Genomic DNA, 27344 nt, shown 5'->3' with positions numbered 1-27344 from the left:
GGGATTGAAGAGAGTGTGAGAGTTTGTTCCAAAGGTGGGGAAAAAAGAGGAATGAAAGAGTAAAGGTGAACAATGATTTTTAAAAAAATTTTTTCTCTGTCTGCCTGTCTGGCAGTAAAACAAAATTGAAAATAATTCCAAAAAGGAAACGTACTGTTTTTTAAGGACGTTTTAAAGGACACAAACAACCGGCATGAAGAACTATTGTAACGTGTTAAATAAGGTGGTGTAAAGATGCTGCATCAATGGCAGTAAACTTCTGAAAAAAGTTATTTTCGACAACCTTTAAAATCTTTTTTTAATTTCAATTGAATTATATACTTGAACATTGAAGAACACAAATTGACTTATTGCCACTTTCAAAACCCTTCTGTTTAGCATTACTTGGGCAAAATATTATGGTATTTTATATCATCTCCACCAAACAAATTTTCCGCTCACAGGCTGCCCCCCCCCCCCATGTCCTTTTTTTCTCAAGACTATGGATTAAGGTGCTCCATGAACTCTCTCGTCATTAATGTCTTCCTTGATCCAAAGATTATTTTCCCATTTTTTTCAGGGTTTTAAGGTGTGCACCAAACTATGAGCCACCCATCTTGTTGATGACTATGCATTAATTTTTTTTCTAGTGTTAGCATATACACATTTGTTCTTTCATTGAGAATGAGTTGTTTAATAAATCCCTTATTAGTGGGGCAACTTAGCTAAATATAGCATAACAATTGTGCATTTTTTGAGGAAAGCACCAAATTTGGCACACTAGTAGCTTATCATATTATGAACAGATTTGGATATTGGGCCATCTCAAAATTTTTGATGGCAGTGGAAAATGGCTGCCACAGCCATCAGCGGCTGAATTTGAGATGGCCCAATATCCAAATCTGTTCATAATATGTTAGGCTACTAGTGTGCCAAATTTGGTGCTTTCGTCACAAAATGCACAATTGTTATGCTAAGTTGCCCCACTATATGTGAAAGAGGTGTCTTCCAGCACATTAGCTGCATTCATCCCCTCGGAGAGCAGATTGAAGTCCGCCAATGGAAAGTGATCCATCAAAGCTTCACTTCTGACTTTGCTGCTCACACGCTTTCATCCCTCCATCCTTCTCTAGCTTGTCCAGGTAAGATGCTACACCTGATTATTTTCCCCAATTTCAATTTGAATGATCACTTCCATTCCTTCATCCCTCTATCCTCTCATTTGCAGAACCGACCCCTGGTGTCAGTTGTCTCGTGACCCTCCCTCCAATTATAATTTAAGAGTGCTGCCCATTGTCACCTCAGGCTTTCCCCCCATACCCACCCCTCGTCTTTTCAACCATTTAATTTGTCCCACTCATCCATTCATGTTTGATGTCTCTGTCTCCTTGTTTCCCATATTTTAGATCCTCTGTCAGTCTCTGAATCTACTGCCCTTTGGCCTGAACTCCATGAGCCAAGAATGCTATATGCAAAATAAAATAATAAAATATAAAGCATAATTAATACAGATAAAATAAAATTCGAGCATAGCAAAAGGTGTTCCACTTACATTAAAACGGAACTGTGAGTAAAGTTTTCCATCCTTCTTTTGTAACCAAAGGTATGGCACGATATCGAGCAGTTCCCACTCGCCACCACTTACAAATGCAAAACGATCTTTCCTCAATTGCTCTATAGTCCGCCGCAGGACCAGGGTTACTTCTGAGGCTGAAAACCAGGAGCAAAAAGAGTCCTTGAAATTTATTTTTGATATATTTAATTAAAATGAAAAAAAAACTACGTTTATTGCATGAAACTGAAACTCAGGGATATCTTGGTTAAATAAATCATTTACAAGACAACTCATGAAGTCTGATGTGACATTCTCATCAATTTTCGATCAGACTCCGCGAGAAACGAGTAAACGTTTTTGCAAGAGATGCCTCCACTGATAAGATTAGGATGTCATTCCCGTAACTACATCTGTGATCAACTGCTCTCCTTCAACTACCATGGCTGCGATTCCTCCATTGTACATTCACAATTAAAATGCAATACCAGTGTAGGTCCAAGCTGCAAAGGTGAGGGAGCAGTTCTGCTTGTCAAAAGGAAAGCTGAATATGTTCAGGATACAAGTCGTTACAGCACGAAGAGGTCGCAGGTGAGTAATGAAGCCGGTCGAGTTGACGTACACGTAAGGAACCTCCAGAGAAGTGTCTTCTTCGACTCTAGATAGAAACATGCATTGAGATTTCAATTAAAGATTTGTTGGAGAGTTTTTACAATAACATGGTCAAACCTATCCATTTTAATCTTTATTTCCCTTCTATCTGCCAACTAAAATAGTGGTCTACCTGGCTGAGATTGATGACAATCAGTCGGATGATGTCAGCAAAGGCCTGCCACCTACAGTAGATCTGCAAGATCAGACAGTTTGGTGCGAATCCTACCAATAAATTGTACCGTCAGCATATAATTTATGTACACGACACCAGCATCGTGTCATCGAGTCAGTGTGCTTCTTTGGTTGCATTTAACATTCCTGGCTGCAAACCTCCTGACTGCTGATCAGCAGGGCAGAGACAATGTGCTCACGTGGCAGGTGACACTTGTTGCTGGCAGGTCGTGCAGGCAGGCGCTGTGATGGGACCCCATTTGTGCCCTGCTGTCTCGTAAATTTAGGAGTTCGATTCAGTTGTATTATTGAGCCTTCTATGGTCACGAATAAACGATCAGCAGTATGTTGTCCTGATGAGCCCACAACAAGGGCGAAACCTGGATCGACATCTCTGCTTTCGTCCATTCATGACCATGGGCTTCAATCTCAGTCTGGAAAGGCTTGAGTACCATCCGGATGCCAGCGTCGTGTCAGAGTCGGTGTGCTTCTTTGGTTTACTATATGTAGATATATTTATACTGGCAGGGGTACCCAGCATTGCCAAGCAACACCAGGTCCCTCCCCACTCCCACTTCCCCTCCATCCGAGCCTCCTATCGCACGAACATCTGTCTAGTGGAGTAAAAGGAGGTACAGCGTATGTATATGGAATTATTATTGCTGCTCACTTCATCCCCATTTAGCTTCTTCCATGTTTTTTTTGTTTAGTCTACGTGTTTTATAGCTCAGAATGGAACTAAACAACAACAACAACAACAAAAAAAACCACACACACACACACAAACGCACATCAAAACAAGAAAACTCCTCACCATCCACAAAAATCAATGCATCCTGAGAATGTACCTGCCGAGGAAAGAAGGAGGTGGTGGCCTGATGGAACTCAATCAAGTGCACAGAGCGATGACTGTCGGATTAGCAGAGGACATGAAAAGTTCAACAGACTATCGAATACAATTTGTACACAAGCATGAACACACATACGACTTGCCCTCGTAGACTTCGGACTTGGCTGAGGTTACTTGTTGACACCTCTGAGTCACGGTATTGATGTTTATCCTTGTCACCATGTAACGAATCTGGGGTGTGTTCAGTTACCAAGTTTCTTGTAGAGCGGTTGCCAAGTACCTTCAGCACTCCATTCAAAACTGTTCATAAGGAACGGCAGGCTTGACAAGTGCTAGCTAGCAGCTTGTTAACGTTCGAGGTAACTGAACACATCCCTGGACATCTCAACAGCATAGAGTATATACAAAACACTGAAAAAAGTACAGTTTTAAAAAAAAAATTAAAGATTTCAAATATTAATTACTAACAAATACAACACGTCGCTTTACTGACAGGTCAATAAAGTGGGGAGGGGGGGAGAAAGAGGGAGAGGAGGTAGGTGTAGGGTGAAGGGGAAGAGGAGGCAGAGAGGATGATGGGGGGAGTTAGGGGGGAGGTGGGGAGAGCGACACCTCACCAAGCATTGCTATTCACTGCGAGAGAGAGAGAGAGACAGACAGACACACACAGGCAGAGACAGCGACAGAGGTGTGGGAAGAGTGTGCTGCATTTTATGAGGAGATGGAGTGAGAGAAATGGGTGGGGGAGAGGAAGAGTAAAAAAGGACAGGTGAGGGGTGGAGGTGGGGTTAGCAAAGAGAATGATATGTGACGCTTCATGACTGAACACAAAAAAAAAACAAAAAAAAACGTGTCAGAACAGCTGTACACACGAAGACACAACAGAATTTGTAAAGTAATCCGCCGGCACATCTGCAAAAACTTTGATATTCCAGTTCATGAAAATTTGTGGGAAAATGAACCAAAACCAATCACTGAAAACATTGAAGTATCACTCACGTACGACCTTGTGATCCCATCGGGTGTGAACATCAAAAACAAAGCATTGCGACCAGATATCATACTTAGGTACAAAAAAAAGAGAAGAAGGAATGGCTAGTTGAGGTGTTAATACCAGTGATTGTGGACCAACGATGCAGAAATGAAGAAAATGACCAAATACCAAGACCTCAAGCATTAAGTGAAAAGCTCCTGGAAGCTGAAGAATGCCAAAGTTGTACCAGTGATGATGAAGAACCTCATGGGAATGACGATGAAGAACCTCACAGAGATATTAAAAACCATCCCTGGAAATATTACTACAAACGAACTGCAGTTGGAAGCTATCCTGGGCCCAGTAACAATCCTGAAGAGAGCCCTCAGCACAAAACTTTGAAAACAACAAACTTCACATCTTGGTCCATGAATCATGATCCCTTACAGAAATGACTGTGGATACTTTGAGCCTGCCCTGGGAGGACTCAATTCCACATTCTAAGAACACACACACACACACACACACACACACACACACACACACACACACACACACACACACACTACAGAGGATACTTCAAGACCTGGGAGGGATCCGTTGCACATTCTGAAACCCGCATATGGAGATTTTGTAATGTTAGCAAATCGCCCAAAACGGAAACAACAAACTGCGTATGTAATCACCGAAAAAATGTCCCCTGTGGACTGTGCCTCATGGATTGCAAAAGTCGGTAATGAACACGGCGTTTCACTCAATGAAGTTACACTTTCTGCTCATTCCATCATTTTTTTTTCTTCACTCAATATAATCGTCCGAACAGTAGAAAACGTGAAGTTTAATGCTTTCCTTAAATAAATAAACTAAGTTATAAAAATCGTTAGTTTGTTAAACTTTTCGGATCTCACTCCAGATTTAGACACTTATTTTGTTCACCGGATCCGATTCTCAAATCCGAAATATTTCGATTATATCTTTAAATTAGCCTGTGAGAGTAGATCGTGTTTCCAAATCGAGGCATGGTTGAAAAGGCCAAACAAAATGGTGGCTGAAGACTCCAGCAACCACAGAGGGCTGAACAAGATGGTGTGGCGCCATCTTGGAAAGGCTTATTTTGGGGTTTTTTTGGTGATAAGCACCCCCTAAATTATCTTCAAAAGGGGTGTTTTAATTAACCCAAACACCCAATTTTCACTGTTGCACTTCCTTGGAGTTTTGTTAGTATGCATGCAAAGTTTCAGGCTGCTAGGTTTTACAGTTTTGGACTTATGGAGGAGACACACGCACACGCACGCATCCCCTTTTATTAGTATAGATGACTATTTTTCTTGTAATGAAGACATACCTTGTTCAGTTTTAAAACGTACATAAACTCAGAGGTGATGTTAAGTGTCCGAAAGTGTACGTGTACATTTCATGTAACTTATTTTAAGTGTACATGTACATAAAACTTATTTAAACTGTACATTTCATGTAACTTCTTTTAAGTGTACATGTATATAAAACTTATTTAAAGTGTACATTTCATGTAACTTCTTTTAAGTGTACATGTACATAAAACTTATTTAAAGTGTACATTTCATGTAACTTCTTTTAAGTGTACATGTACATAAAACTTATTTAAAGTGTACATTTCATGTAGCTTCTTTTCAGTGTACATGTAGATAAAACTTATTTAAAGTGTACATTTCATGTAGCTTCTTTTAAGTGTACATGTACATAAAACTTATTTAAAGTGTACATTTCATGTAACTTCTTTTAAGTGTACATGTACATAAAACTTATTTAAAGTGTACATTTCATGTAGCTTCTTTTCAGTGTACATGTACATAAAACTTATTTAAAGTGTACATTTCATGTAGCTTCTTTTAAGTGTACATGTACATAAAACTTATTTAAAGTGTACATTTCATGTAACTTCTTTTAAGTGTACATGTACATAAAACTTATTTAAAGTGTACATTTCATGTAACTCCTTTTAAGTGTACTTGTACATAAAACTTATTTAATGTGTACATTTCATGTCGCTTCTTTTAAGTGTACATTTCATGTCGCTTATTTTAAGTGTACATGTACATAAAACTTATTTAAAGTGTACATTTCATGTAACTTCTTTTAAGTGTACATGTACATAAAACTTATTTAAAGTGTACATTTCATGTAACTTCTTTTAAGTGTACGTGTACATAAAAACTTATTTAAGGTGTATATTTCATGTAACTTCTTTTAAGTGTACATGTACATAAAACTTATTTAAAGTGTACATTTCATGTGACTTATTAAGCTTGGTGATGGCTTCGTCGGTTGGGTGGCTGGCTTGGGATCTTAGGGTCCTGAGTTTGAGCCCTGTTGGCTGCTGAATTAACACCAGGTGGGGTCAACTCAGCCTGTCATCCTTCTGATGTCGGTGAAATGAGTACCAGTGTTCTGGTAGAGGAGCACGGCATCAGCGACATAGTTGTGTCCCAACAGAATGATAGCTACCCGCTAGCCAAGCTCCATATGCAAGAAGAAAAAGAAGAATATATAGCTTATTTAAAGTGTACATATAACTTATTTAAAGTGTACGTGTACATATAGCTTCTGAGGATGGGGATGTGGAGGAGTATCGTGCTCAAGGCAGGGCAGAATCTTGGTACTGTTGCACCTCACCCCTTATAAAGAGAAGAGAAGGAAGACGAGAAATAAAAGCAATAAAGCACCCAATTTGTTCAATACATCATTGCTTAAATATTGGTTCCTTTGGAAAACGATAAATGCTGCAGGTATGACTCTCCGAATTGTGATTACAATCTGGAACGAAACATCTTCACAAAGCTACGTCGGCCATATCCAAAGAGAGTGTAAAACCAAGTCGTGTGTTGTCATGCCAATGTCTTGAGATATTTCATTGATCCTTCCCTTGACAGTATCGTTTGATAGAGAGATTTGGGAAAGCTTGTTTGCACTATCCTTCCCCAGAACGAGCTCTGCTGCACGCAGTACACTTGGTTTTATGAGAGTCTCTCCGATGTTATGGCTCTTTTTGCTCTTTGCAATCAACATGACGATCTCATAGGAAGCCTCAACAGCCTTTGAAGTCTGTTGCCGAAATGCTCCACTGCTGTCCTTCTTAGCTTGCTTTAAGGACTGCCTTTTTGTTTCAAAGAATGCCTTGTGTTTGGCAGCTCGAGCAGGATGCATTGTCTTCAAGTGGCGTTCCAAGCGTGTGGGCCGCATGCCATCATTGCTCAGAGTCTTGTAGCATATTATGCACTGGGATACCTCTGTGTCACCCTTTTGGAGGGACACAAATCCAAATCGAATATATTCGTCAAAATACTTCCGCTTTTTTGCACTCATTGCGAATGATTTAGTTTGAAATGGGTACTGCAAATCTGTGCAATATTTTTTTTTAATATTAAAATTAAAAATATATATAAATTTTAATATTAAATTTAAATAAATGTTAAATTTTAAAATTAATTTTAATATATAAATCGGTAGGCCTAGTAGCGAATAGAAAACAAAAATGATTAAAGGCGATACTTTTGGGGTTTTCTTTATGTTCATCACGATATCATGCAAACACTTGTTAAGAGAATTCCAAAAATAATAAGAGAAATTCCTACTTTTTTCTCCCCCCCCCCCCTCGGGAGGCGCACCCCCTAAGTTAAGAGCCAATGCCCAAAAGAGAATGCAGCTTCCTTCTGTTGAAATCATTGTAACGAGCTTCGGCCATTATTGTGCTAAGCTGGATGACATTTACCAACAATTCTGAGGATGAACAAATCTGCAATTTTGCGATCTCTCGATATGGTACTTTAGCGATGTATTTTGGCGTATTTATTATTCTTGTTCGTTTTGAAAATGTTCGAGAATAAAAGGTATGGCTTTTATATGCTTACAACTTCACTCTATCGCAGTGTTAAAGCTTATCGTTTTGTACACGTTTGAACAGACGACCATTTTTCCCCGTTCCATTCCTACATATGGAATACGATCATACTCCATGATAATCCTATCCTTGGTACTCTGTAAAGGAGGACGGGGATATGATGATGATGATGATGATGATGATGATGATGATGATGATGATGATGATGATGATGATGATGTCCTATTAACTTTCCTTACAATTCACTGATGACTATATCAGGAGACCACATGCGGCTGATTGGCAGTGAAAGTCTCTCCACGTACTCGTACTGGGATGGGTCCCATGACAGCCGACGATCAAGCCAATACTGTTTTGGGAAAGAAAATATTGTTTGCATTGTTTAAACATATGGCAAAATATCTCAACATGACATTTGCTTGCAAGGTCAACAGCATTAACGATGTTGTGAAAGAAAATAATTGGGTTATTGGTCAGGAAATCTTATTAGCTTGTTTAAGAGTCTTTAACATGTTTACTGTTGATTACGAGTATACTCGAAGTGCTGGGTGCACCAGAATTTGGTAATGAGCAAAAATGTTTCAAAAGGTTATGGGTGTATTCAAACAAAACTCGGTGGATTAGTTGGGTAGGTGACAAGAACAAGCCGATTAGATTTTGGTTACAAGTACACCCACAACCGACAAAGCGGCAGGAAGGGTCATGTTAATATCCCATCTGAGGAATATAGATTACAGTCGATCTAGGCTCGGGTCCGTTGGTCTGTGGTGGATGCGATAGCATAGAATGCCTCAAGGATGTCGGGATTCCTCCAAACTTTTGCGCGTGTGCGTGCGTCTGTGTCAGATGGACTTTTGCTGCTCCTTGAGCTATTCTACTATTGACCATTTCTCTTCATCCTCCTCTAGTTTATTTTGTACTTTTTTTTTTGTTTTTGTTATCTGAACTGAGTTGATTCATTTGGTGATTTTATTTTCACATTCTGTTGGACTTAATTAGTCTTTTTGTGTTGAGGTCTAGCCACAGCGCTCAACAAGCCCATTGGACTAGTCAAGCCTGACTGTGGCGTTATCGCTAAGATACTTTGAGATCCTATTGTTTTTGTTTATTTACCATTTCTTGTGCTAAATTTGCATACTTTGGAGAGCAAGTGAAAGTGTTATTTGGTTAATGACGTGGTAATTTTTGCGCAATGAGTTAGTTCGGCATTTTGAGGGAGCATCATCATCATCATGGGGGAAAAAAGCAAGAGGGTTTCGCATGCACCATCACGAACCAATTCGACCCTTTGGTGGATGACTATTCCGATAGTGCTGTGATGGATGCAAGAATGCCAAGCATGCCATGCACATTAGCTCAACTCTGATCTAGCAATAGATTTATTACTGGGTTGGGGGGGGGGTGGGGGGAGTACAACTTCAAGTTCTACTACAGGCCATTTGGAATGTGCATCAACCACCACCAGAAACAGTGTCAAGAAAAGGCCAAGCATAATCCACGTGTATCCTCAGCCATGGGGCCGAGGGCCACTCCCATGGATGCAAAGGTGACACCTGTGGCATGTTCTGATGTAGCTGACACTCATCCTTATCAATTGAGGGCCACCATACGTAGCTACATGTTAATGCCTTCATTACGACCCCAATGTGTCCTTCATGTAGCTGTCCCAGCACACAACTGCGCAATTATTGGGGTACAATTAACCATGTACCCCACAACAGACAGCCGCAATGGGCTGACAGTTCATCCTTCCGGTTGTAGTAAGGTTGAATCTGTTTAGCTTCTGGAGACCAACCCTGAGTGACAGACTCTTAACACTCGAGACAACTTCATTTCACATTGTGTTTCCTGTCTGATCTCATCACTTGTGACTGGAAGTAATTCAATCTGTGACATGTGAAACACATCAACTGCATCAATATCCTCCTCTGCAGATGGCTGGATGATCTCAAGTGGAATCCGTAACAGGGCATCTGCATTACCGTCATCAGTCGTACTCTTGTATTCAATGTTATAGTCATGTCCAGCTAAAAACAATGCATATTGTTGCAGACGTGCGGCTGTGATCACTGGAATGCTTTTGTGAGGGTGGAGGATGGATAGCCGGGTTTGTGATCCGTGACTCGGGTAAAGGTCCTGCCAAAAACATAATGGTGAAATTTTTTTACTCCCCCAGGTAAGAGCCGTCAAATCCCTCCTTATCTATCTGCAAGTAATTTTTTCTCTGATGAGGTTAATGACCTGGATGCAAAGGCTATTGGTCATTCCTTACCATCTTCCATGACATGAGAGAGTATACTCCCAAGACCATATGGTGACGCATCATTGGCAGGTTGTAGACTTCTGTTTGGATCATAATGCGTAAGCACTACATCAGAAGCGATGAACGTTTTTACCTCCGTAAATGCCTTCTCATAAGCCTTTGTCCAACTCCATATGTAGATTTCTCCTTGCCACCTTAAAGTGAATCCAGATGACATCCAGCTTGTTGACATGGTCGGTTCCAATGTTAGCTACAAGCGAGTCTTCCTGGTCACTGTTACTGTTGCTATGACTCACCGTATGTACATTTGTGTTCTTCTTCTTGCAGCATGACCTTTCAATTGACAGTTATAACACTCCTCGTGCCGGAAATAACAAGTATCAGGGTGTTGTTTCCTTCCGAAATGGAAACAAGACCCCCTGTAATTTCCATCACTCTGGGTACCAGACGACCTGGAAGGCATGGCCCCAGGCTTAGTAGTCATCTTTTGGACCTCGAATCCTCCCTTATTCCATAACTCCACAGTCTTTTGCAACAGTTTCCATGGCAGTCGCGAGTTCAACATCTCTCCGGAAACTAAGCTCACTTTCCGACAACAGGCGCTTCTGAATACTCTCACTCGTCAACCCACAGACGAGCCTGTCTCGTAATGTGTCATTTCGATTGTCACCAACGTCGCAGTGCTGAGACACCCTTTTCAACTCGGCGACAAAAATCACGTATCGATTCTTCACCTGGCCGATCACGTTTGTGGAATCCAAATCGCTGTGCAATTATTCTGGGTTTTGGGCATAAATGATCCTGGAGAATTTTCAACAATTCCCCATAAGACTTTGTGCATGGCTTGTCTGGTGCGGTGAAATTCCGAAGTAGCCCGTACATTTTACTGCCAACTATACTGAGAAATGCTGGCACCTGTCGTTCACCAGCAATGCTACTCACCAAAAAATACCACTCCAGCCTCTCCGAATATGCTGGCCAGTCTTCCCGCCCTTCATCAAATGACTCTGCTACCGAGATAGCCTGCCATATCTTCGTGAGACAACACAAGTGGTGCTCGCTCACAGTCTGAGTTTCACGGGCTTCAACGCTCCAGACCCTAACGTTGTCTTTCCGTTCCAGTGAAGCGCAATGGGCCTTGAACTTACTTGCACAGCAGCTCAGTGTAGTTTAAGTAACTTTACCGCAGTAAAGAAATCCCATCCTCGTCGCCAATTTATTACATATGCGATAGGATTAAGTGGAACTCGACAAAATCAGGACAGGCACGGGGACATGACGGACCAGGAACTACTTCATTCCACACTGCATATCAATATGTAAGGCTGTCAATACACCACAGGAAGCATTCATCCTCCTTCCCCTCCTCCTCCTCCTTCATATGCACCACAAGGCTGTGGGTAGCATCATTGGCTGAGGGTGCAGCTGTACCGCTGATACAATGCCCCTATCACCAGTACACTGGTACTCATTTTGCCGACCTCAGAAGAATGACAGGCTGAGTCAATGCCACCTGGTGTTAATTCAATGGCCGACATGGGCTTGCACTCAGGAACCTAAGAACCCAAGCCAGGCACCCTGACCGCTAAGCCAACTCCAGGCTGGAAGCATTCAGTACTGAAGTGATGAGCAAAACGAATAGGTGAATCCCGAAGTTTAAGAGCAATGGAAGAAATTTCAGGGGTATATACAGGACAAGAGAAGCTCTTGTTCTCCAGAAGAGGAAGCAACGATGTTGAAGTAAATACACAGTTTTTTGAAAGTGACAATGACTATGATGAGCACATAAAAGTGAAAGATGAACTTCAAAATACCACCTAACTTGAAGGAAGAGTATGGACACTCACTGGCACATCACCTTCATTCTGAGCTGAAGGGGTTTTGCAATAATATGCCAACAGCAAAATAAAAAAAACTAGAATCAGTGTTGGAGTCCTTGAGCGAGGGGATGGAAGTTTAGCTCAAACCAACAAGGAGAAAGTGGAGACACTTACTAGTCGAGGCGCGTGGAAAAGCATGCACACTGAACGGATCAGGACGGAACGGACGAAAATAGGACGCAAAACTCGCATACGCGGAGAAGGAAACTCCAACGAGGAAAAACTGTTAAATTAGGAGGAATTTGGGCAGGGTTAACGAGGGTAAAAAAAAATCATGGTGTAGGATTGGGGACAATCTGAGATGGTGGTGAACAGCCGTCTTGAAGACCTGGAGGGAAGACAGAGATTGAAGAGGATGTGGAAGTTGACTCCTTGAGCTGGATTCAACATACAGTATCTATCTATAATTCCAGCAATCTCTGTGTGTGTCTGTCTGTCTGTCTGTCTGTCTGCGACCGCCGTTTCTCGACGACCGCCGGTCCGATCTCATTGAAACTTGCCAGGAATATTGCCGGGGACCCGCGGATGTGCCTTTTCGAGGTTTGATATCGATCGGACGAGCGGTTCCAAGTTACGGCCATTTATCTGTCGACCAATGACAAGACACGGTGCTATGACGTCACGAATGACGTCACAATTAATGATTATTTATTTATTCCATTTTTTTTTTTTGCCCGATCGACGGTCTGATCTGATTGAAACTTGCCAGGAATATTGCTGGGGACCCGCTGATGTGCCTTTTCAAAGTTTGATATTAATCAGATGAGCGGTTCCCAAGTTGCGGCCATTTATCTGTCGACCAATGACAGGACACGGTGCTATGACGTCACGAATGACATCACAATTAATGTTTATTTATTTATTTTTTATTCTTTCTTTTGCACGATTGAAACTTGCCAGGAATATTGTTGGGGACCCGCGGATGTGCCTTTTCGAGGTTTGAGAGAGAGAGAGAGAGGCTGCACATACTGGCACTCACCGACGGGCACGCACCTACGGGCCCATACTAGTATATAGTAAAATGTATAGGTCCACCTAATCTACTGCATGACTATTATATACACCTAGCTATAGAGTTTTCGTTTCACGTACAATTATACATTATTTCCCTTTGTGGGTTCACGCAAATGCAGGTCACGCTGGTTTCAAGGCTTGAGTTTGCTACACCTGTTGCATCTTGATTGTCACTTCCTAGCCCCCCCCCCCCGCCCCACCCTCCATACAAGTCATCACGTTATTACTGGGAGTGGGGGATGGGTCTATAATGCAACTACACATGCGATGCACATGCTCCTTCTTTTCGGCCTTCTCCTCGGCATGGAAATGGCAGAGATCGTGGCCTCCTATCTGTTCTCATGTGGTCGATCAATGACTCGACCACAAGATGGATGAAAATGTGCATGAAATGGCGATGTTCGTTAACAGCATGACGTCAGCGATGATGTCATGAGTTGAGATGATGTCATCTTTGCGGGCTGGGCGTTCAGATCCTAAATAAGTTTGTGGAGCGAATTCCGGTGAATGGAGACATTGGAGGGCTGTAGGTGCAATCCCGTTAATAGAGAAAAGGTTTCCTTAACCTGGAACCCCCTGCCATCAGAGCAAAATGCAAAGTAAAACTTAAAGCATTTAAACGTGGTACTCATAATTCCCACCAAAGTTATATGATGTTGGAACCAAGTACAGAAATATAGAGGGATAAACACAATACAAAATGGAATGATGCCACAGGTGTTACCACCACATGAATGACATCATCATCCAATGGACATATCTGACCATTCGTTTCACACCATGGCTCCTGTGTTCGGCATCCTGTTGGGATTTACACAATAAAAGGTGTTTGATGAAGTTTTAAGGATGTGGTTGAGCCTTACCTCTCGGTACCAAAGGTAAGTTGTGACCATTTGATTCTTCACGTCCTGCGGAGGGACAAAACATCATGTTTATTGGATGTTCGTGTGTGTTCTGCTGATTACATCTTTGTTCGGAGGATTTCCCACCAATAACTCACAAAGGTCATGATGATCCTTCTCACAAGCACCCTGAACAGTTCACAAGTTCCTGCCTTAGCCTACGGTGGCACTGCATCAGTGGGACAGCTGCACGCCCAGTGATGATGCAACCAGCTTTCATGGTTGAAAAACATTGCAAACAGTCCGATGTGTCATTTGATTTACTTTTTATACCCCAGGTGCTTCCTGAGATTTCCAAATTCTACTCCGTTTTGAAATCCAGCTGAAGTTTCTGTAACTTCCCATTTCGAACTTCTGCTTTTACTGTAATAAGCATCTCATTCCCAACACATACAAACAAAACACAGTCAGTTGCTTTGCCAGACTTGCCTAACACCGCACAGGTAAACTCTTCGCACTGAGCCTTCTCTCTGAGGGTGTAATGATTACACTGTTATTCTTTCACAAATCCCATTGCCATTCACCTTCATATGTATTCAGTTCATTATGTCCACCAGGAAGCTTTCATAATCAACATTCAACTAAAATTATGTTGTTGAGCTCGGGGCCCACCTTGAGCTCGGAGCCCTGGGCATGGGGCCTGGATGCCCGTGTGTTAACGGGGCACTGCATTCAGGTTACAACATCCATGGATGCTACAGGAGTGGTTACTGAACTTTATTAGAACCTCCTGGACTTCACTTTGTTGACATGCTTAATGTATGAACAAAAAAAGGTTTTTAAGTTCTGCTTGTACTTTAGTTCTCGGCAAAACAGCTGCTTTATGGCTTGTTGGCCGACGTATTATTTTTCGTTCATGTGGATATTTCTGGAAGAATAGTCCATGCCCACCATGTTTTTTAAATGTTTCCTTGTGTATATCTGACTCTGGTTGATACTGACTCGTTGAATGGTGGGAAATGCTTTACTCACTACCCTCATGTTAGGGTAGAAAAGGAATGGGGGTGTGTGGGGTGTGGGGTGTGGGAGAAGGTTTGAGTGTATGAGGGGTACCCCTTTATCTCACCTTCCCTTAGCCCCTTACCTCGAGTGGCTTTACGGCTTGTTTGGGGCAATTTCCATCAAAAAAATACAAAAACAAATTGGGGTTATCAGTGCAGGGGGTCTCACCCATCACACTTAACTTGTCTTTTTAACCCAAATGTTCATCATGACTTTTTTTTTTCACCTTATACAAACTATAAAAATAATATTTAGATAGCATAGGGTTATTTTCCAGGTCGGTTAAACTTCAATGTTTTCATTCTTTGCATATTGTATGTGCTTAAAACTACACCCTGAGCATGTTGCATGGTCATCATCTTAGATTTCAAAAAGCACAGATTGGTACACCAACCGGTGCAGGGGTAATATGTCTGCATTGTTTTCATGTTTTAATGCGAGTGTGTGAGTGTAGCCATCGAGTGATGGTGCCATCTTGAAAACCAAAGTGTGTACATGAACAGCAGGAAGGACCGACTTTACCTCATTTGTTTCATTCACTCAATAGCAATTGGAACTCCACTGTAGAAACAAAACTGAAATCACAGCAGAAAAGCTTTCTCACTCTTTAGGTCCAAAATCAGGCCCAGAACAGGTATTTCTCATTCATACCACTTTGAGGATAGCGTAGATGGAGAAGTCCAGGAAAACATTTGTGGTGGACGTCCAGTTCCGTACTGGTCGGACTTTGACAGTGTAGTTCTGTAAGAGATTGTTGGCCAGCCGAGCAAGCATCGTCGGCTCTCTGGCCATCGCTCCTCCCACGAGTACACCTGCAGGTTGAAAGAAAGCATATTGAGAAGGTCACTTTGAACAACCCATCATTCCCACAAGAGTGAAACGAGACACCAAGAATAACACACGCCGGTTTCATGTGTACCAGGGGAGAAACCAGACTCCTCATTTCAAGCAGCCACTACAATGTCAACTTTGTGCTGTAAATAACACAAACAACACCAAAGAATTACATTCAATAATATCAATCTGGCATATCAATCGATCCAGCAAGTTGGGTGTGGTAGTGGTTGAGTGGCAAAGTAGTGTGAGATATTGTGAGACGATGTGGGTTCAAATCCGGCTGAAGGTCCAATCTGGGTTTGATTACCAACCTGACGATAAACGTTACGTCTACTTGGTGCTTTGCAGGCCGGGTGTTGCATCACAATCTGTACCAAACCTCGGATGGAAACTAAGCCGTGTATCCTTTCTGCTAACATTAGCTGATGGACGTTAAAGAACCCACAGGTGGGACGGACGGGGAGCAAACCTGTCGTCCCCTCCGGTGAAACGGGTAGGGGACTAATAAATTAAATAGGGACTGTCTGTCATAATTTGTCACAATGGGCAGCAGCGTATGAAAGGGTGGGAACAATTGCCAATGATCATTGTGACATCAGTGGGAAGCAAGAACTGAACACTGGCCTCAGAAGAGGTAAGGCGAAGCAACAGCAAGTCGCAGAGGATAAAAGAGCCCGGAGGAAGCGCAGCAATCGAGCGACCCCAACCGATAAGTCAAGGATTTAACTTAAACGAACAATGATGCATCTTGAAACGTGATGCGAACAGTAAGGGTCGCCACACATTAGCCACCGCAACGCAACAAGAATGTCTGTCAGTGACTGCTTAGTCTTCAACTATGATTATTATTACCCTCGCTGAAGGAGAGTGTATTGCATTTTGGGTCCGTTTGTCTGTTTGTTTGTTTGTTTGTCCGCACAGAAATTGAGATGAAATTTTCACCATAGGAGCGACTACTCGTGTACAGTAGAATGTTTCAATAATTATGACGTCATAGGTCACGTGGTGTGGCAGCCTTGTTGGAAAAATCGAAAAACTTCGGAGCCTCTGTATCTCTGAAAATGCACCAAGGAAAAAAATTGAAACTTAGCACATGGCAAGTACTCCTCATGGGGAATGTTTGATTCATTTTTTTTTTTCAATGACGTTTGGTGCCTTCGTTATGACGTCTGTCATAATTGCATATGTAGAATGCTACATCTGATCAGTATGAAAATTTTTGAGGCTCATCTGGAGATAAAATGGTCCACAGAAGAAAAAAAAAAATGATGATGTCATCAGTCATGTGATTCAGCAGCCATATTGTTTGTTTGTTTTTTTCAAAAATGTTGTTCTCTGAAGTGGCTGAACAGATTGAGGCGAAACTTTACAACTACGAGTGCCTGTCCATGAGCAACGAAAGGGCCACACTTATTACATCATAGGTCACATTATTTTGCAGCCATATTGGATTTACTCAAAAACCTATCGAAATCTTCGCAAGAACAGCTGGACAGATCGAGGGGAAACTTCACACAAATGTTCCCCAAGCTTTGGGGATACCAGGGTATTCATGAATAACTGATAAGTCACATGATTTGGCAGCCATATTAGATTGAAGAAAATATTGAATGTTTTCTCTGGAACAGCTTAATCAATTGATGTGAAACTTCAAAATTATGATCTCATTGTGATGGGGAATACATGTGTTAAACTTTCACGTCATCGGACTCATGGTCTGGCAGCCAGAATTATTTAATTTTATTGATCTGGGTTCTTTTTGTTTGTTGTTTTTATTCTATTTTTTAATGAATAAGGCTCACTTGGCTGTGCCTGGACGGGTTTGAGGGTAGAGGAGCAGCAGCTGAAATGTGAATCCTATCCAGGTTCCTCCTGATGACTTCATCTTTGTTTTTTACTTGTTCGGGTTCCTTCTGATTACTCCAATGCAGGACTTTACCTATTTGATCTTCCATTTGATTTGAATATAATTTATTTTAATCGCATTCTGAATTCAATTAAATAATAATGAAAAACGCCATGGATCAGGGTTAGGTGTCCAATCAAAGTGGGATATCTTGGTACCCGGTCATCACTGCCAGCAGTTATAAAGTGGCAGTTCTAGTTATGTCTCTTATTAAATACCTAACATACCAGTACACAAACACCACACAAAACAAGTCCTGGCGAGGGTCTGCAATCTCTGATTGCTCTTTTTCTTGTTGACTTTAGTGTAATGTGTGGCATCTAATGATCTGCGACAATCCTGCATCATCTTGTAGTGTGTGTCAGCCCCCGACAATGTATTTACCAATTAAACTTCAGCTCTCAGTAGCTTCTGGCCGTAACATCATATCATCTGCTGCAGTGAAAAAGATTGTGGCTTATGTTAACTTTTGAAGCCCCAAAACACATTATGAAAGTTCACTGTAGCAGTCTGAGCCTGATCTGTGTTTCCTTAAGTATTTAGCAAACCTTCAGAAACAATAAAATAGTGCCATTCTGGATACATTTTATTATAAAAACTTTTAATGGCAAAAATCTCTGCTTTTGAATTACATTGACATATACTGTGTGTGTGTGTGTGTGTGTGTGTGTGTGTGTGTGTGTGTGTGTGTGTGTGTGTGTGTGTGTGTGTGTGTGTGTGTGTGTGTGTGTGTGTGTGTGTGTGTGTGTGTGTGTGTGTGTGTGTGTGTGTGTGTGTGCATTTGGTTGTTATCACCATATGCGGGTTTCAGAAGGTGAAACAGAGCCCTACTGGGTCTGAATTATCCACCTTCGTGTGTACTGTATGTGTATGTAATTATACTGTATTATATATATATATATATATATATATATATATATATATATATATATATTACTAAAACTCTCATCTTGTATGTATGTATGTTCCTGAAATACAGCCAAAACGGTACACGATAGAGCAAAAATTTAGGGCCACCTAACTCACCATTCTCCTGCGGTGTGCAGTATCAAGTTTCGTTCAAATCGGGCAACGAAAGAAATTATTTTAAGAATCAATTCCCGATTCAGTCAAGTTTTGGTTCGACGATCCATAAAGCGCAAGAACAAACCATGGAGAATGTGTTGATATACCTCGAGAAACCGGTTGGCCGAACGATGACTCCTGAGGAAAATGCTCAAATTTTCTTCAAGTTAAAGTTTGACCACTAAATAATGTTAAAATATTGTCTTTTTTTTTCCATCAACCGCTGTCACAACGGGAACCCAACGGGTTCACGGGTCGTCTCGTCCATATATAAAAGCGAAATGTTTGTGTGTTTGTTTGTTTGTGACCCTACTCCTCTGAGCTTCTCAGGTGAATCGCCACAAAACTTTATAGGATCACATTATTTACCATGGTGTACCTAAATAGAGGGTTTAAACGGTCATTTTCTCACAATTCATGATGTATACACACACACACACACACACACACACACACACACACACACACACATATTTTTTTTTTTTTTGGCCTGTCTGTTTGTTTGTCTGTCTGTCCTTTATGCAAGCACAAACCGTTTGACCAAGAGCTACCAAATTTGGCATTGGAACCTCTTATGGGATGAAGAATGTGAACACAGAGTTGGTCAGCCTGTCTGTTTGTCTGTCCTTTATGCAAGCGCAAACCATTTGACTTTGAGCTACCAAGAAAACTGTTTGACCGAGATCTACCAAGAAAGGAGTGCGTACCAGTAGTGCACGGACTCTGCAACAACACTGCGTTTGACTGTACCTGCAGTTCATATTTGGCCCAAATCCAGATTTTGGTGCATTTCCCCCCGAAAATCGGTCCCGCCATTTTCTGCCACATCAGGTCTCGTCATGTGGTGTGTAATGGTTGTTACTGCAAGTTAATGTGGCAGTTTTTATTTTTTTTTTTTGCAGTTTTCGAAAATCCCCCAGAGTCAGGTCAGGTTCGATCTGTGACCTGCTACAGGTACCAAGTAAACCTGTACTAACCTGTTCCATGGTCGGGTTGTCGGCGACTAAACCATCTCCCCCACCAGGTTTTCTGGTGAGGAGGGTGTTTGGATATGGACACCCAGCAGGATTAAAAACAAAACCTGTCAAAGGGCGGAGGAGCTCCTTGTGAGCCAACGGCCATCCATATCTAGTGCCCAACTGTGTCTGCAGTTGGGCTACTTCTTATTAGGAGATTGGTGGCAGGATTTGCACTCCGGCCACCGTAAAACGCTTCATTCCGCAAAACGCAAAAACGCAAAAAAATCTGAAAACCCACTCCGTGGGAGCTCCTGTGCAGCTTCCCTTCGCAGGGCAGCTCACCGGATGACGGGATTGGGGCAAAGCCTTCGGGACCCCCAATCTTTGATAGGAGGGAAACCACGGGGTAACATCCCTGGGTCAGATTGCGGGAGAGTGTGTCGGAGTGGTGCTGAGGTGTCGTCCACCAGACGGCGGTCTCCTTGGGTTAACCTGAGGCGGTCCCTTCGGGTGGGTGCCTGGAATGTCCTATCCCTAAGAGAGGATGATCACCTGTCTCTGTTATCATCTGAGCTCAAGCGTTTGGACATCGGGATTGCAGCTCTCTCTGAGGTTCGGAGACCGGATTGCGGCGAGATAATGGTGGGTGGTTACACCTACTATTGGTCTGGTCGCTCTGATGGTTACCATACCCAAGGAGTTGCTGTAGCTGTGTCCAATAAGCTGACCCCAATGATAATTGAGGTAACACCGGTCAACGAGCGTATTATGAGATTAAGGATTCGCCACTCCTTAGGTATCATTTACCTGGTCTCTGTCTATGCTCCGACTGAGGCGAGTGATCTCACCGTGAAGGATGCATTCTACGCCACGCTCGAGTCTGTGGTTGATCAGTGCCCCAGACGAGATACACTTCTAGTCTTGGGGGATTTCAATGCATCGACTGGAACTGATAGGGATGGTTATGAGGTGTGTGTTGGTCCCCATGGGTCAGGAACTATGAACCAGAATAGCACTAAGTTCCTTGACTTTGCAAGAAGTCATGGACTGAGGGTGGCTGGTTCATGGTTTCAGCGCCCGCAAGCTCATCGCTGGACTTGGTATTCCAACGCTGGCGGTGTGGCAAAGGAGATTGACCATGTCCTCATTGACGGTCGTTGGAGGATGATCCAGAACTGCAGGGTCTACCGGAGTGCTCAGTTCCTCAATACTGACCACAGGCTTGTTGTAACAACGCTAAAGCTGCACCTTAAATCCTGGAGAATGGTACCATCCCAGCCTAGGCTGGATGTTGCCAAGCTCAGGGATGAGAGAGTAGCTGAGGAGTTTGCGAACAGGCTGAGTGGACACTTGCGGGGTCTGGGTGCTTTGGGGGGTCCTGAAGAGTTGTGGAGCACCTTCAAGACCACTGTCCTTGATGTTGCCGGTGGATGCCTTGGAGTTCACCGCAGGGCAAAGAAGAATTTTGTCTCTCAAGGGACACTGGATACCATTGACCAGAGTCGCAGGGCCAGGCTGAATGGCAGAGCTGAGCTGTTCAGGGAGCTGAGGCGTAAAACTGTACGTGCACTGAGGGTGGACAAGGAGGCCCATGTGCGAGGAATCTGTGAGGGGTAGAGCATCACCTGTGGACAGGTGATTCTCGTCCCGCTTACAGGGGAATTCGCGCATTACGTTCATCCAAGCCCATCCCTCGGAGCACTGCAGTTAGAGCAGAGAGTGGTAGGCTCTTGACAGAGGAGTCTGAAGTGAAGGCCCGCTGGGCCGGTTACTTTGAGCGGTTGTACCAGGCTGATCCCCCAGCTGTCGAGTTGGACGTCAAGGGTGTTACAATCCCTGTTGCTGACCCTCGAATCAACTGTGGTCCACCATCGCTTGTTGAAACACGGGCTGCGGTGAACCAGTTGAAACGGGGCAAAGCTCCAGGGATCTGTGGCATCCATGCCGAACTTCTCAAGGCTGGTTGAAATGCTGCACTCGTGTCGTTGCATGCAGTTTTGTGCTCTGCCTGGAACACAGGCATCATCCCAACTGACTGGAAGAGGGGCCTTGTTGTCCCTCTCTGGAAAGGGAAGGGTGATCGCCAAGACTGCAACAACTACCGAGGGGTGACGCTGCTCTCAGTGCCGGGCAAGGTCTTTGCTCGGATAATTCTTGATAGGGTTCGCCACCATCTGCTTGAGCACCAGCGTCCAGAGCAGTCAGGCTTTACACCAAAGAGGTCAACGATTGACCGTATCCTTGCACTTCGTGTCCTCACCGAACACAGACGAGAGTTTCGGCAGGGGCTGCTTGCAGCCTATGTTGATCTCTGTAAAGCGTTCGATTCAGTGAATCGGGATGTCCTCTGGAGGATTCTTGGTCTTCGTGGGGTGCCACCAAAACTGATCGATCTGATGTCTGAACTCTACTCTGGTACTGAGAGTGCTGTGAAGTGTGGTGGTACCATCTCTGACTTATTTCCAGTTGTTACTGGAGTTCGTCAGGGATGTGTACTTGCCCCCACACTTTTCAGCACTTGTATGGACTGGATTTTTGGGAGGATGTCGGAGAGATCAAGTTGCGGTGCATCGTTTGGCAATGTCAAGATCTCGGACCTTGATTTTGCAGATGATGCAGTCATCTTTGCGGAGACTTTAGACATCCTCTTGGGGGCCCTCGAGGTGCTGAATGAGTAGTCGGAGCCGTTGGGATTACGGATTTCTTGGGTCAAAACTAAGATCCAGGCTTTCGGTGACATCTTGGATGCTGCTGTCCTGTCTGTGTCTGTTTGTGGTGAGGATGTTGAGGTCGTGGATAGATTCACTTACCTTGGCAGTGATATTCATGTCTCCGCAGGTTGTGAGCCGGAGGTCAATAGACGTCTGGGTCGGGCCTGGGGAGTCATGGATTCACTGGATCATGGGGTGTGGCGCTGCCGGTACCTGTGCGGGAGGACGAAAGTCCGAGTCTTCAGGTCCTTGGTACTTCCAGTCTTGCTCTATGGGTGCGAGACTTGGACTTTGACCAAGGATCTGAGACGGAGACTTAATTCCTTTGGTACCAGGTCTCTTCGGAGAATCCTTGGCTATCGCTGGTCGGATTTTGTGTCCAACGAGCGGTTGCTGAGAGAGACTCGGATGAGATTTGTTACCTGCATAGTCCGTGAGCGTCAGCTGCGGCTGTATGGACATGTGGCTCGTTTTCCTGACGCTGATCCTGCTCACCAGATTCTCTCAGCGAGGGAGTCTCATGAGTGGAGGAGGCCAGTGGGCCGACCACGTGCCTCATGGTTGCAGCAGGTTGACCATCATCTCAAGGAGATGGGGATGGGCCTGGCATCTGCCTGGGGGATGGCCAGACGGAGGCCCCTGGAGTACCGGCAGAAAGTGGACGCAGCGACGTGCTGTTCTGGCACATGCTCCCATACCTGACCTGACCTTTACCATGCCACCAAAGAAACGGGCAAGTTTGGGCAGATCTACATCACAATCGAGAAAAATATAAAAGAAGGCCGGAAGCAGGAAAGCTCACAAGAAAGACAATCACGCCTTGAAGCTGACCGTGAACGACATGCAACAGCCAGGGCAAGAGAAACATTGCAAGACAATTTCCTCAGAAAAATCCTTTCGTTTTAAAACTTTATTGGTTCGCGGGCACCAGCAGTGACCACTATTTTCGTTGTGTCTGTGTGTGTGTCTATCTGTCTGTTTGTAACTCTCTCCAGAGCATAGCTCCGTGACGTTTGATGCGATCTTGATGAAACTTGGACACGAGCTAGATATCATGGTCTAGTTGTGTTTTTTTGTATGAAGGGCGTCCCACGTCCCTTGTGGGCGGAGCCACGCTCACTTGAACTTTTTATTTTATTTTTGGTTCGCGGGCGCCAGCAGTGACCACTATTTTCGTTGTGTCTGTGTGTCTGTCTGTGACTCTCTCCAGAGCATAGCTCCATGACGTTTGATGTGATCTTGATGAAACTTGGACACGAGCTAGATATCATGGTCTAGTTGTGTTTTTTTGTATGAAGGGCGTCCCTCGCTCCTTGTGGGCGGAGCCACGGCCACTTGAATTTCTTATACATTTTTTATTATTATTTTTTTCTCGATTTTTTTTCTCGCAATTTAATTTCCTATAACCCGTGCGTAATGTCCATAAGTACAACATATAAAAAAAATCCGATTTGATTTGGTCAAATTTGATGGAAGTGATAGGTTTTTACGGAAGGGCTTCCTCAAAAGCTTTCACCAACTCAATTGTACCTATCGTGGCATTGTTCAATAATGCCCGTGAACCATCGTCGCCTCCCGGCTAGTTGTATTTAAACTGGGGTAGATAATGTGAAATTTATCCCGGGCAACGCCAGGTACCTCAGCAAGTAAATTCAAAGCACCCGAGCTGCCACCTGCCACCATCTCAGCAAGGGTACATCCGTTTTTGCAGTCCAATTCTTCATAAAAAGCCCATTTTCTTTCAGATTTCAACCCGGATACCGATATATTTGGTAATGTAGTAAGCTCCGATCGTCAAATAAGGTATCAAATGTGAAAAAAATAACCGTCAAATTAAGACATTACCATGATGGGTAAAATCGGCGAAGGAGTCACGTGACCTCTCAAATTCGTGAATCATTCAACTACCGGACATAAAACCAATACAATCCACACACATAGATTTAAAGGTAATTTTACTGCTCATCTAAAGACGTAACACTCTCCAAGGGTGAAAAGAGTTTGTAGAAAAAAAAAAGGTTGCCATCTTAGCTAACTTCACCAAACATACACCTCAAATATACACACATCATTCGGATTCGAAGAACCAAGTTGACATCGTGATTTGATTTTTGATCGTAAATTGATCACAGATAGTTTGATTAATTTCATCATAGATGCCTCACCTCAAATTAGACATTTCTTGGTGTATTGTTGATAGAAACGGGAATTCAACGTAAAAATTCAGTGACGTCATAGTGGGTGGAGCCAGTAACCTTGGCAACCATCTTTTGGGGTTTTTAAAAAAAATTCAAATGCTTTTTGGTCACTATCACAGGTGAGATATATTTCATTTCTTACCACATTAGCGATATCTCCGACCTTTTAACGATGTCTTAAATGAGGGGCCATTCAAAAAGTACATAGCTCAATTGGGTATGTGAGTTGAGGGGTTTACAGGGTTACAGGGAGTTGCGGGTGTTTCCAGAGCCGTTATGTTATATATATATATATATATATATATATATATATATATATATATATATATATATATATATATATATATATATATATATATATATATATATATATATATATATATATATATAAAAACGGGCTGCAAAAGGAGTTTTTGGACGTTTCTGGGTGAACTTTCCCGTAACCTTGAATGAGGTTCTGATTGAGCATTTGTCTATTAGACATGGCTTTGCCGAGAGATCTCACTGTAAGCTGGTTGATGGAGGGGGGGGGGAAAAAAAGTGACGCCACCTCCCTGAGAAGAGGAAGAAGAGACTGCAACTGGAAAATACATTGTCCATCTCTACATGTAAAAGCAAAATGTTTATTTTGTTTGTAATCTTACTGCTTTGAGCTCCCGAAGTTAATTCGTGCCGAAACTTTCTACGATCAGATTTTTTTAACCATGATACACCTAAATGGGCGGTTTAAACAGTCATGAGGAGGTCATTTGGCCCATTATTGCCGTGTTGCACTCCAGAGTTAATTTATTTATTACCACTGGTACGTGCCCGTAAAAAAAAAATAATAATAATAATAAATAAATATTCAAACCGCGAGCAAAAAACAACCATACAGGCCGTTTCTTCGCTCTCACGTATCTGTACGTGCGTGGCCCGGAAGTTCGCATATTATACGATTATTCGCAATTTAGTTTTAATATCCAAATATTCAATTAGCGCCAACGTATTTTACCTTTTCGCAATGTCGTGGCAAGGAAAAACAAAAAGAGAAGAGAAGAGAGAGAAAAAAAATTTACTTCCTGGTTCGGAGCATACCAGCACTCTGATGGTCCCGAAATTTATACACCGTCTAATATGAAAACGATCATAACTTGGGGCATTGTGTTTATCTATAAATGCACATAAGAAATCGAGCAATTATTAGAATACACGAAGTCATCACTATCCGGAAGTCCGTACGTTGTAATCCGTAATGGGGAAAGTGGCTGAGATTCCCTTCCCCATCGGCCATGCCCACGCAACAACGTGTCTTGTCATTGGTTTGGTAAATAAATGCCCATAACTTGGCAAGCACTTGTCCGATTAATATCAAACCTTGAAAAGGCACATCCTCAGTTCCCCAGCAATATACCTGGCAAGTTTCAATTAGATCGGACCAGCGGTTGTCGAGAAACAGCGGTCACAGACACACACACACACACACACACACACACACACACACACACACACACACACACACACACACATTGCTGGAATTATAGATAGATGAGGTAATTTCTTTACTACAGCTTCACTCTTTTACACCCTGAAGACCCCTTTCGACCCTTTACACCCCTTAGACTATTCAATACCCATTTATATCCTTTTGAGACATAATCGACCCTTTCAACACTTTTCAGACCTATCGACCTTTGGACAATTTCAGACAATTTGGACACCTCAGACTGCTTTTGCTCTTTCGCCCTGAGACCACTTTTAGACATATAGATCCATTTAAGATCCTTAGACCCCTTTAAGACCCTGAGACCATTAAAATACTTTGGACCCCTTTTTGACTTTTTCGTGGCCCTTCAGCCACTTTGGACCCCTCTACGCCCTTTAGAAAATCAAAAAAAAATTCCCACAAAAATCATTTTTCACCTTTTTCGTGCACCATTCGCGATGCATTGCAAGTTGTGATGACGAATCAAAACTGATATCCCAAAGTGAAACTGATATAGAAAAGTGAAACTGAAACGACTGATATGTGGGATCATCGAATGGGAAACCAGAATGAAATGCTGAGAGAAATATTGAATCGAAGTGGCCAAAAGCAAAGCTCTGGAGCGCATAGAGAGAGGCGGCAAGTTGGGGACTGAAGAAGCGATTTGGAAAGGGATGGGTTCCGGGAGGTGGTCGGTTGGCATGGAAAGAACTTTGGTGATCTTCCTTCATGCGGTAGGCCCAAAACGTGCCTAAATTTGTTTCCTAGCTGAGCTTTCAGAATATCACCCTCACTCCCAAGCAGTATTTCGGAGGTACAACAAGCAAGGATTGGAAATCTTCGCTGGTGGAATGGAACAAGATTGCTAAGGTTTCCAGCTCCACCTACTGCGGTATCTGCACATTGAATATTTACACTGAATTCCCGTTTCTACCAATACACACTCATTTGAGGTGAGACGTCGAGGAACCCGTCAGTGGCGGGTACCCTGCTAGTTTGTATATACATTAATACACTGGCATGGATTGGCTCGCAACACTCTCTTCTCCATATGTCATTGCATAGATTGATGTCATACATTTGCTG

At 42.9% G+C, this 27344-nt stretch overlaps 1 protein-coding gene across 4 annotated transcripts in view; it reads right to left on the bottom strand.

Annotated features, from left to right (window-relative positions):
- LOC147024004 (5-hydroxytryptamine receptor 3A-like) overlaps window positions 1–27344 on the bottom strand; it is a 91711-nt gene that overhangs the window by 23781 nt on the left and 40586 nt on the right. For all 4 annotated transcript variants that reach the window (XM_085890149.1, XM_085890146.1, XM_085890148.1 and 1 more), the window contains exons 3-7: window positions 15769–15929; window positions 14077–14121; window positions 8296–8405; window positions 2020–2189; window positions 1532–1689 (exon numbers count right to left, since the gene is read on the bottom strand). In XM_085890149.1, coding sequence (XP_085746275.1) covers window positions 1532–1689; window positions 2020–2189; window positions 8296–8405; window positions 14077–14121; window positions 15769–15929 — 644 coding nt within the window. The remainder of the gene's footprint in view (window positions 1–1531; window positions 1690–2019; window positions 2190–8295; window positions 8406–14076; window positions 14122–15768; window positions 15930–27344) is intronic.

The sequence above is a fragment of the Eptatretus burgeri genome, chromosome 7 (genome assembly GCF_056783735.1).
Source record: "Eptatretus burgeri isolate ZD-2024b chromosome 7, Ebu_testis_v1, whole genome shotgun sequence".
Lineage (NCBI taxonomy): Eukaryota > Metazoa > Chordata > Myxini > Myxiniformes > Myxinidae > Eptatretus > Eptatretus burgeri.
This window is presented reverse-complemented; position numbering and strand designations above follow the sequence as displayed.